General features: G+C 40.1%; 1 protein-coding gene across 1 annotated transcript in view; it reads left to right on the top strand.

Annotated features, from left to right (window-relative positions):
* Window positions 1–11,827, top strand: part of Stk4 (serine/threonine kinase 4) — a gene marked incomplete at its 3' end in the record, with an annotated part of 59,972 nt that extends 48,145 nt beyond the window's left edge. Inside the window, exon 10 of the mRNA XM_008851030.2 lies at window positions 11,655–11,827. Within this exon, the coding sequence (XP_008849252.1) occupies window positions 11,655–11,827 (173 nt within the window). The remainder of the gene's footprint in view (window positions 1–11,654) is intronic.
* Window positions 11,828–12,297: the final 470 nt, after the last annotated feature.

Below are 12,297 nucleotides of genomic sequence, written 5' to 3' on the forward strand. Positions count from 1 at the left end.
AAAAAGTCCCCCCCCCCAAATTTATTATTTTTACTTTATGTGTATGTGCGTATTGCCTGCATATAGGTAAGTGCACCCGTGTTATGCAACGCCCGTGGAGGTCAGAAGAGGCTGTCAGATCCCCTGGAACTGGAGTTATGGACAGTTGTTAGCTGCCGTGTGGGTGCTGGGTTTTCTGCAAGAACAGTCAGTGTTCTTAACTGCTGAGCCATCTCCCCAGCCCTGATGTTTTCATTTTTAAAATTTGAATTTTTCTGTCATATAGGTAAGTGCACCCGTGTTATGCAACGCCCGTGGAGGTCAGAAGAGGCTGTCAGATCCCCTGGAACTGGAGTTATGGACAGTTGTTAGCTGCCGTGTGGGTGCTGGGTTTTCTGCAAGAACAGTCAGTGTTCTTAACTGCTGAGCCATCTCCCCAGCCCTGATGTTTTCATTTTTAAAATTTGAATTTTTCTGTTTAGAACCGGAGAGACACCTCTAGGACTTCGGCTCATTCAGTCATCTTACCTATCTACAGAGATGCTTTTGCTCTTCTCTGTAAGGGAATAGCTTCAGAGAGATTGTTAACTGCTTCATAAGCCCACGGTTAGGAAGTGGTAGAGCTGGGAATTGAAGCACTGCAGTCTGTGGTGTTTTCATTCTGCTGAACTTCTGGTTCTTTTAGTTGCCTACTTTTATATCAGAGACATTAGATTCTTAATATAAAACTTAGAAAAATTAAGGGTAAGTCTAATGCTATCTTCTGAGGAGATTACAGGGGTGTCTTCTGTGTTTTTAAAACAATTATTTTATATATATGTATACATATAGTTTTCATTTATCATACTCTATGTGATGGGTCTTAAATAATTGTAATTACTAGTGATTACATATTTACTGTATATTAGTCACTGTGCTTAGTCCTTTCTAAGCATTTCATGGGTTTTAGTCGTCACAGCTACATTGTAAGGCAAGTACAATCACTTGTAATTTGCTACGTGGCTGTATAATCACAGCCATTGCAACTGAGTTGCAAAGAGACGAACTTGCTTCTGACTTGGGCCTGTCTAACCTGTGGCCCATATGGCTATTTATGAATGTGGCCAGTACGGACTTGGAAACTTACTTAAAACTTTTTTTGTAACTTGGTCACAGTTCTCAAGTATGAACTTTGCAGATGGTACCATGGTGTCAGATGGTGGGGTGAGAACTGATTGCTCTGTAAGTACATTTCAAGAAGCCCTGTAAGAATCATTGTAGATACATTGTGGCCCACACTGTTCTGAAAACCTATCTGCATAAAATACCAGATTGTAGATCTTTGTTGTTGTTTTGGTTCTGGGGATTGAACCCAGGGCCTCACACATGCTTGGAAGCACTCTGTGATACTATTTTCTGTTTGAATGAGGGCACTAGAAGAGCTTTGCTTGCTTCTGGAACTGAGGAACAAATTGCTGAATTGTCATTGTTGGAGTTGTATTTTCTCTGGGCCAGCAGAGGGAGCTCTGTAATAGGCTACAAGTTGCAATTGTATTCCCATCAGAGTTCACAGATACTCTTTCTGGAATAGGCTTTATTTTAGATCTAGACCATTATTTACCTTTAAGTATGTTTTAAGTTATTACAGCAACTCTAGGGCAGTATCTTCATTGTAGCTAGGAGATTGGATGCTTCACACTTGGCAGTTTAAGACTGGTCAGCCAAAACATCTCAACACAGTGTCTTTTCTCCTTAGATTTCTTAGTAGACTTTGATTAGAATTGGTAAAAATCATTACACACTGGGTGTGGTGGCACATACGTTTAATTCTAGGACTCAATGAAATCAAGGCCATCTTGGTTTACATAGTAAGTTCCAGGGCAGCTGGGACTATAGGTAGACCCCGTCTCAAAAGAACAAAACAACAACTTCTCCCTGTATAGCCCAGGCTGTCTTCAAACTTTCCATCCTTTTGTTTCTGTGTTCTGAGTGTTGTGATTATGCCTAGCAGTATGTATCGTGTGTGCATGTGTGTGTGTGTGTGTGTGTGTGCACATGCTTACACATGCTTGTGTTTGGATGTAGGTGCCATTGTACCATGGTGTGGAGGTCAGAGAGTGGCTTGTGGAGTCAGTTCTCTCTCCTTCCACCTTTCTTGGGTTCTGGGGATTGAGCTCAGGTCACCAGGTTTGCATGGCAAGTGCCTTTACCCCACTGACCCATTTTGCCAGCCCATAGGTGTGTGTTTTTTAGTTGTTTGGTGCAGAAATGTATATAGTAAACTTAATTGCCTTTAAATTGTCCATTGCCCACCAATTAAAAAATCTTCATTGAATTTTTATGCATTTCTTACAATACGTCTTAATCATATTTAGGACCCCTCCCTTTCCTATCTGCATCCCCTCATAGACCTCTTCTCACTATCAACTTATTTTTTGACAGGGTCTCCTGTAGCCTGGAACTCACTATGTAGACCAGGCTGGCCTTGATCTCATAGAGATTAAAGGCATGTGTCACCATGCCTGGCTCTCACCACCAGTGTTTGGATACTGGATCTTTAGAGGAAAAATAATCTACAGTAACAGCAGACTATTGAGCAAGTGAGTTAGCTTGATTTGCACAATGGACAGCCTAGCAGTTGAGTGCTTTTCCCCTATTTGAGAAAAGACAGGACAAAGCATAACAATTACAGTAGGTAATTAGGGTCCCCTGTGCTAAAGATTGGACACTAGTGGTTCTTCCTTTGCAGTACTCAGTGGCTGTAATGTCATGGCTTGTCCTTACTACCTTTCCAGGAGACGCATATAAACTGTTCCTGTCTTCCTTTTTAGACTTCTAGGCCAGTGGAGGCACAAGGTGGAATAGAAATTGCAAAGTTCTTTCCTCTGACTCAAGCCTGTCCTATTAGATGCCATAAACTGAGGGCAACTCAGAAGTATGTTTTTGATAAATTACCGTGACAGTATTATGTGGTAAAGACATTTTGTATTTATAATTCCCCAGCTAGTCCTAAGTCTCATGAAGGAATCTATTGTTGCTGTGAATTTTTTCCTTTAAAACCAAAGGTCTGGTTCTTGTTGAAGTGGATTTTATTTCAACACTGTCTATCAGATATTCGTCCATCAGAACTATGTAAGAGAGACATTCTTGACTCAGGGCCCATTTCTTCCCACCTGCAGTTGTTTGAAGGAGATTATTATAGTATTACCTCTTGTGTTATTTTTTTTTTAGTTCTCTGACTTGGATTGTGGCATTTGCAAGTATGGTAATTAGAACATAAAGCACCCCGAGTATTTTAACACTTCTGTTTACAACAGTAGCTTTATTGTCCAGTTTCTGATGGCTTCAGAGCTCATCCGAGCACTGAGTGCCTAGATGTGCTTGCTGCTCAGAGTCGGCAGCATAAGAAAGCTTTCGGCTAGCATTAGTGCTGGGGCACACGTCAAAGCTGAAGCCTACAGCATTTAGTTTTGTTGCAGTTATATTTCTGAGGAAGGGCAAGAGAAGAAGGGATAGTGGAATGGTTTCTGACATCAGAGTCTTTGACTTGAAGCTTTAGTTCAGGGTCTCAAAGAATGAGTCTCCTTAAGCAGATTATTCCGTTTTGACTCCTGGTTTTCTAGCCCTTAGAAAAAAAGTAGGCCACAGAAGTTCTTATTTTGTAGTTTTTGCCAAACTAATATGAGCTACTATATATAAATAGAGCGTATAAATGCTCAAAGATGATAGGTATTATAATGAGAATAGTGTATGGAAGTAGCATTTTCATTGTTCCTAAATATTAATTTTACTAATTTTTTTCTGTGTGTGTGTATGTGAAAGAGAATGTTAATGTATGCATTTCTATGGGCTTGTGTGTGCCATGGTACATGTATGGCAGCCAGAGGGCAACTTGTAGGAGTTGGTTCTCTCCTTCAGCATGGAAATTCTGGAGATCTACCTCAGGCCGTCAGGTTAGTAGCAGGCCCCCTCACAGACCCTAACAAGAGCCCCTTTTTTGTCATCCTCATATCTTTTCTCTTGGTAACTCTGCTTTTAGCCTTTACTCTTGGTACCAGTGGTGTTTTGTAAGGTGCCACCGTGAGTGCATTGAACACTGGTGTGAAAATGGTTTCTCTAAAGGGAGGTTACTCACTCATTTCAGTAATGTTTACAAACGTGCTGAGGAGAGAGAGGGAGTGTGTGTGTTCTAAATTCCTTGGCAATAAGATGGTGGCTGTTTTAAGAACCAGTTAAATAGCTCAGTATACAAGATGACAGATTTTAAAGAAGGCCAGACTTTGGATCCCCATGAGCCTTCTTCTATAAAGTCTGAAACTCTTAACACTGTGGAATTTATTACTGACTGGCTTCATTTCCATCCCCAAGAGATAATCTCTGCGGTGTACTGCATTTTATCAGCTGCTCCCTCTTGGGTGTGAGCTTTACAATAGAAAGGCAGACATCTTGTACTTAGACTTCTCACAGTTTCACAAATACTTCATGGTCATCTTTCCAGAATGGAGACTAACTCCTAGTTGTCTGTACAGTTTTTCTTATTGTATCCAGATGTTGGGCCACTTTTATCTTTGGAAACCATTAACATTCTTGATTTTGTTGGGATGAGCCAAAAAGTACAGACTCTTGGTGCCTGAAATTCATTCAAAACACCCAGCCAGACCGCATATTAGGATATGAAAGTACCAGATCTCTGTGTGACCTGGGTGATGGGCTCAAGGCCTATATTTTTTGGAATATAAGACACTCTGGTTGTGTTAAAGGAGAGTCAAGAATAGTCGTAGGGAAATAGGTTTTTCCAAAGAGAGCAGTGGCGTAACAGTAGTGCTGAACAAAGGAAAGTGAATCCAAAAGATAGGCTTTGGCTCTTGGAACTAAGAGGCAGATAATAAAGGAGTCTGATCTGTAAGCACACTGATAGTGTGCCTGTAGTGCCCTGAACTGTTCTGACCTGCTTACCCTTGCTCAGAAAGAAAATGGAGATGTATTTCTAAATACCAATTTAAATAGATCTATAAGAAAAAGTAGATGATTCTCTGTATGTCTACTCTAATAAGAAATACCAACTTGGAATCAGTGTTTGTTAAAATAAATATTTAATGCCAACCATGAGGTATTTAGTAGATAGTCATTAGGTGTCACTACTCTGTAATGTAAAGAAACCAAATGGGGCATTTACTGCTGACAAGCTTAGAGGTTAAAAAAGGAAGATTACCTAATATTTATGGCATGCTATAACTGTTCTTTCTAGTTCTTTGAATATATAGAACATGACCCAGATAGTGGTATTTGGAATGATTTAATTAGCTGAGGAGAAAGGGCCTCTGCACCTGAGGATAACAGAACACTTGGTGAAATGCAGGGTGAGTTTGTGAGAAGGATGGCAAAGACTTCACTAAGAATGAAGGCCAAGGGGAGAGATTCCAGGCAGGTGCAAAGTCAGAAAGGTAGAAATGTGCATTGAATATTCAGTTTGATTGAAGCAGATGTGACATCGATCAGATTTTGAAGAACGTTGAATGCCCAGATGCTGTAAGATGAATGGTAAGGGACTGTCAAGATCAGAAAAGAAGGTGAGACCAGCTAGGAAATTCCTGCGATGATTGAGATGTAGATGATTCTCTCTGGTGAATCTTTTGCCTCTTTTTAGATGTGCTGCCCCTATCACTCTAGTCAGGAGCCCTGGGAAATTTAGGTCTGGATCCTTTTGAGATGACACATTTGCAGCTCATTAGTACTAGTGCTCAGACAGCAAGTTGGTTCCTATAGAGGCAGTTACCCAAACTCCTTAGTAGGAAGAGAGATTTTTCTGGGCTCCAGGGCATCTTAAACCTATGATTGCTGCAATTGTTATGGTTTCAGGAACATTCAAAAGTACTTATGGTTACACAGAACAATTTGGATAATAACTTTATGTAAATAAATGTGCTGAGACATGTAAAGCAAGTAGGTGCCCATTAACAAAAACAGAACCAGAAACCACACACACAGTAAATGTTAGATTTAAAAACAAAACAAAAGCCCTATGATGAGAAGTTTACATTGTGGCATATTAGTCTAAAACAGAAAGAAACATTTAGGGATTACTCGAGTTTTTCTCTTGCAAATATTTATGCATAGAGCAGAGAAGAAAATGTAAGCTCTTACCCAGGTCTTTACTCTGAACAGTATTAATTACTATTGAGATAAAAAAGTTATTGTGGAAATTAAGGAAAGACTACGTTGACTATTGTGGTTTAGTTGGTGACAGTTTGAGAAATGAAGGTTTGGGATGGAAGGGCCATAAAATTTAAAATATGATAGTCAGCCCAGAGGGAAAAGCAGGCTTCAGTTTTAGTCAAATTTCATCTTAGTTACAACTATGCTGGTATCATTTTTTAGTTATGTAAACCCAGAAGTCAGAGGGCATAGTAGTCCACTCTCTCTTAGGCTTCAGGTTTCCTGGATTATCATTCAGCTGAATGTGTCAATTTCCTATGAAGCGTCTGAGAAAATACTTTAGTTCAAGTTGAAACAGAAAGTCCTACAACCACCTGAAGCCCTGACAATGGGGAGAGGACAGGGCAGCCTTGTTCAGCTTAGACAGGCTGCCATCCAGCACTTGATCATCTAGCTAAAGGATGCTGAAAGACAAGTTCAAAGATTATAGGCCCCTGGGAAAATTCCACTTTCTCTTTCTGTACTCAACTTAATGGCAGTGCAAACATATCAAGAATCTTCATTTTGGTTTTAGAAAAAAGTCACAGTATGGGGTACAACTCACCAGGCTTAAAATCTGATGGCTGACATTCAAATCCTGTCCTTGTGGGTCATAGCTATAAAGTGTTAGGTAAACCTCATCTGTAGAATAGCATCATAACATACATCAAAAGATCTCGTGGGGAGTAGGTGAAAACACTATTTTATGTGGCACTTGGTAGGTGCCTATTAATGCAAGTCTACTTCTGTAGTGGTCAGGAAGTTCAGATGTAAATCACGTGAAAACACCCACAGGAAAGCCCCAAACCTGGGTGTTTAGCAAATCAGTGTTAGTCGAATTTGTACCTGGGTTTCTAAAGGATGTGGATATAGAGTGGTGTGTGAGTTGGGGGTACGGGGGTCGGGTGGGGTGGAGAATGACTAGACTGTAGCTTTTGCTGCTAAACAAAGCACTCCAAAACTCAGAGGCTTAAAAATAGCAGCCATTTTATTTGAATCGTAATTCTATAGGTTGGCAGAAAAATTGTACTCCATCATTTCTTTTGATCTGGTATATTAGCACCTGGGGCTGGCCAGTTTATGAGTGCCTCAGTAAGACATCTGTTGACTGGGCCCCTCCATATAGAATTTTGCCATCTGGGAGGCTTGCTGAGGTTTATTAACATTTTAGTGGAATACAGAAGATTTTGAACATCTCTACTGGCTGTGTATAGTCAGGACCAGAAGTTTAAATCTTTGACCCTCTTTGGATAGGGACCTTGCACCTTCTTTCAGTTGCATGCACATAAGATAAAATCTTAGGAATTTGTTGTCAAAATTATCTTTAGGGGCTGGGGCCGTAACTCAGTTGCTGGATTGCTTGCCTGGCATGCAGGAAGGCCACCACTGTAACATCCCCAACCCTCCCTTGCCAACAGAAATAATCTTTACCTCCTTGATAATTTGGTAACATGAGCTTTTAACTAATCATTTAGCTATAATTAAATGTCTAAGAAAGGTGTGGCTTTCATTCTCAGCTTATATCTGATATGTGATTAGATAAAAAGATTTATCTAATTCTAAAATAAAATTTTGGGGTCTTTGAAATCTAATAAATGTCAGGTGTAATCAGGTCCCTGGCATTGACAGCAAAAGATAAGAGCAAAGACATTTCAGTAGGATTGTTTATTTGTGATTCTTAGTTGTTGAAAGAGACAAAGAAGACTTTAGCTTTAGTTTTAGCTTCAAAACTATTAGAAGCTTTAAATGGGTTGGGAAGGGCTGTCACTGTCAAATGAAATAATTGACACACAAGGAAAGCAAATGTTCTCACCTTTTCATCAAAGCAGCGATAGAAATTAGACATATTTTCTTCTAGCTTAGCAGACATTCCTTTGCTCTTTATAGAGGGATTTGGAATTAGGCCACAGAAAGGTTCTTGAGTCTTCATCCCTGATTTCAAAGTTTTATTTCTTACACTTTTATTTTATACTTTATTTTTAAAAATTTTTTTTCTTTGAGACAGGGTCTCACTCTGAAGCCCAGTTTGGCCTGGAACTCACAGTGTAACCCAGATTGACTTCAGAGTGTTCATGTTTTCCCCAAATTATCAGTTGGTGGTGCTCCTCAGGGTGCCTCTTGTCTTTTTATATGTACCAATCAGTTTTTTTAAAATGACAAATGATTCTTTGTGGGAAGCGAGCACAGCTGAGTCAGCCAGATGGCGCCCTGGCTGGCTGCCAAACCTCGTGCTGTTTACTCCAACTCTTGGCTGATTGCCAAGGCTCGCGATTCCCGCTTGTTTATCAAAAGTATAAGCCAACACAGGTGCTGCCAGCCTAATGATCTTGCTACGTGCCTATGAGCTACACTCTGCCTGGCCGCTGCACGTGTGTAGCCCTGATTGATACCGGCTGGGGGGAGGGCTATTGGAAAACGCTATATAAAGAGCTGAAGTATGTAATAGACAGACACAGCATCATGGAGAGACAGCATCATAGTGAAGAGAACATGAGAGATAATAAGAGAGAATAAAGGAAGAAAGAGAAACAGAAGCTTGAACCTCACCTTGGTGTCTGTGTCGTCTTTCCTGGACTCTGCTGGACAGAGTCCCGGCTCGCGACAATTCTTGAATTGACTAGAGCAGCACTAGTTTACTGCATTAGTAATTTCTTAGACCTCAAGATATACATAGTCTGGGACTTAGTATAAATAACAGACTTTAAAAATAGCCCAGTTTAGTAAGTGTTTGAGCTACTAAAAATGGCACATCTACAGTAACACATTGAACATTTCTGCAGTTGCAAGGGATGTGCCATAGACACTCAACTTGATGGAATCTCCCAGATGTTAGGGCCGCAAAGACTGTTTCTTCGAAAAAGAGTGGGTGTGGGGCACCGATTTGAAGACAACAAACCTGTTTGTTGCTCTTAAGATCTCCCAGAGTGGGTTCAGTCACCAGGGGGCCAAGGGAAGAACATATTTTGGGGTTTCAGGCATTAGCCCCAAGTACTGGTGGTGCTCCTGGTTGTAGGGGGCTACTGAGTGAAGTCCTGTCTGTCTCTCTCTGTCCTCATTGGGAGAATTTGGTCCACTGAGATATTTGGAAAGTCTTTAGGGAGAAGGGTGTAGTATGGCTGCTGGGCGTCTCATAGGTGTTTCTGATGTAGTGGGGCCTGGATGCTGAGGTGGGGAAGACCTTGCTTTGCTCTGGTCCTCTTCCTGGTGCTCGAGGAATTCTGAAACCGTGACCAGGTGATAAATTCCTTGAACTGGGACCACCTGGCCTCACTGTCCCATGTTGAAATCACCAACTGTAAAGGACCAGGGTGAGGACACAGAGCCCAGGATACTGTCCCAGCCAAGCCTTTCTCCAGCATCCATCCATCAAAAAATAAAAATACTTGCTTGCTTTTTGGCACAAAAAGATATTTTGAGCCCACTTCATGATTTTTCTGCCTTAGTCCTAGAATTAGCTATTTCTCTTGAGTCATTGTTCTCATTCGCAGAGGATGTATTTAGAATCTGGTATGCTCGTTGGCACCAGGGTACCATTGCTTCCATGTCCTTTGAGTAACAAACAAAGCTTGGGAATGTGTTTTACAAGCTCAGAACTCTTAGTTGAGGTTCAGTACTGCAGGGCTGTCTGTGTGCTCCCTGGTTCATGTTTTCATACTCAGTGCCATGTCCCCTTGTTGGGGTCACACATTGCACATTTCAGCTCAGTCACAGATGAGCTTGCCTGTGTCTTCATAGCCTTACCAGACAGTGGATTATTAGGCCTTTGAAGCTTTGCCAGTCGAAATGTTAAGAATTGATATCTCATGTGGTTTTGAGTTTCTCTTACAAGTGAACGTATGCATTTCTTTTTACATGTGTAAGGAACAGTTGGGTGTCTTTGTATGTACTAACAAGTCTTTAGTCCATTATCTACCCTTTTTTGGGTCGTTTCCTTGATTAAAAAAATTGCTTATATATTGGGAATTTCTCTTTCCAAATCTACAAAAGACTCTTAAAATTTTATTTAAAAAGAAAGTTCTTTAAATCATTTTATGATATTTGTTGCAAGCATTCTCTTCCCACCCTCTCTCTTATGGTTTTTCTTGTATGTGTCCTACATTATTTAATATCATTTTCAAATTTGTGCTACTTTCTTCATGCACATGAAATCAAATCTATTTTGTATTGTATCTGGGTTTCATCACAGTTGGAAGGGCTTTCCCACAGTCAACTGCACTCACATGATTTCTGGTACTTACGATTTCTGATTTTGCAGTTACTGTTTATTCATTGGAGTTTTTTTCTTGCTTTGGATGTGAGATACACATCCAATACAATCTTTTTCCAAATAGCAATTTAGTTAGTTGGTCTTTCTTTTTTGTTTCTGAGTTTTTGAGTCTGTTCAGCTACCTCATGAGCCCCTAGTCAAGATATTTTGTACAAAAGTCCGCCACAGCTCAGCTCTAGATTTCTTGAACACTCCTTTTTTTTTTTTGGTCTTTTTGAGACAGGGTCTCCCTTGCAGCCCCAAATGACCTGGAACTTGCTATGTAGACCAGGCTGGCCTGGAACTCAGAGATCCACTTGCCTCTGCCTCCTGAGTAGTGGGACTAAAGGTGTGCACCACCACGCCTGGCCAGAGCACTCTGTTTTCATGTGTAGGATCACTGTGGCATGTCACAGTCAGTCCTCTCCTCTGTCAGTCTTCTCTTGTTCCCAGAGGAAGGGACTGAGAGCAAGAACATGGCTTCCTGACTTTTCAGCAAATCCAAAGTACCACTACAAGTTTTATTGTGTTGTGGTTCTTTTGATATGAAATGATACCTGAAGCTTAAAAACTAAAGGAAACAAATGTGAAAAGTACCTGAAGTTTCACATGGAGCACATTGAAGACACAGCATGTACTTGTTGGTTCATTAGCTGGTCCTTAGCTAATGGTAGCATTCCAATGCTACATTGAATACTTGATAGGGAGGAAGCAGCAATCAGAAAAATGCTGCACATTCATAAATGAATGGGTTGTTCTTAACTTGTATTTTCTTTTTCATACATGTTCTTTTGATTACACATTGAGTTTATAAAGGAAAAGTCTCTTTCCTATGTTTTCCTCCTATATATTGTCATGCTTGTAGAGAATATTGAATGTAATGGGCACTAAGTGATGTTTTTGTTTGCTTTTCAGTTATTTTCAGTCTAAGTAGTTCAGAAATTACTTGCTGTAGTAAAGTAATATAATAATATAGTTATTATTTTAAGCTTACCCAGAACCATCAAAGTACCAAAATCTTTCTGCCTAGAATGGGGGTTCCTGGGGAAATGTTTGTGTATATTGTAGGAAGACTTCAAAATTTGTTTATTTCTACAAGAAATATTTTGAGTGAGAATTTGTGCATTTTTCTTCAGCTTCATGGCATTTTGGAGGACTCCTTATCCAACAGGAAGAACCCATGTGGATATCTGATTATTCAGCATGACTAAAATATTAATGTTGCTTTTCATTTTTTATTTTTCTTGGTTTTCAGGAAGAGATGAGACCATACAACCTGCAAAACCATCTTTCCTTGAATACTTTGAACAAAAAGAAAAGGAAAACCAGGTCAGCAGCTTTGGCAAGAGTATACCTGGCCCTTTGAAAAATTCTTCAGATTGGAAAATACCACAGGATGGAGATTATGAATTTGTGAGTAGTGCAACAGTCAGTGGTTGTATCTTCAGGAAAAATGTTTTGAGACATCATCCTGCCCTGTCTTCTTGGGCCTTGTCCTCTTGGCCCTGTCCTCTCAGCCCTGTGCTCAGCACTTGAGCATTTTCTTACGACAGCTGCAGGGCCAAGGGTCTCATGAGTTTAGACAATAGCAATTTTAGTGACATTTTAGAAGTGCTGGTTAGTGACTTTTTTTTCTTTAAAAATCCTTTATTCACTTGCCATTTTCCTGTTTTGTCCAGGTTGAAATGGTTAGTGGTAAGTGAAATATTTAGTTACCAAATGAAGATGCAGCTGCCTTTGATAGTTTATTTGGGATTGTGGCTTTTATCTAGGAGTTACGTTGGAGGGTGATTGGCATGTTTGTAGTGTCTTGTTGCTTTGCTAATCATTCTGCTTTTAGGCTGAGAGGATTATTCTAAATCTTTTCAGAGGATGAATATTAAATTATTTCCATGTTT

The sequence above is a fragment of the Nannospalax galili genome, unplaced genomic scaffold, assembly GCF_000622305.1.
Source record: "Nannospalax galili isolate Female #2095 unplaced genomic scaffold, S.galili_v1.0 scaffold205, whole genome shotgun sequence".
NCBI lineage: Eukaryota > Metazoa > Chordata > Mammalia > Rodentia > Spalacidae > Nannospalax > Nannospalax galili.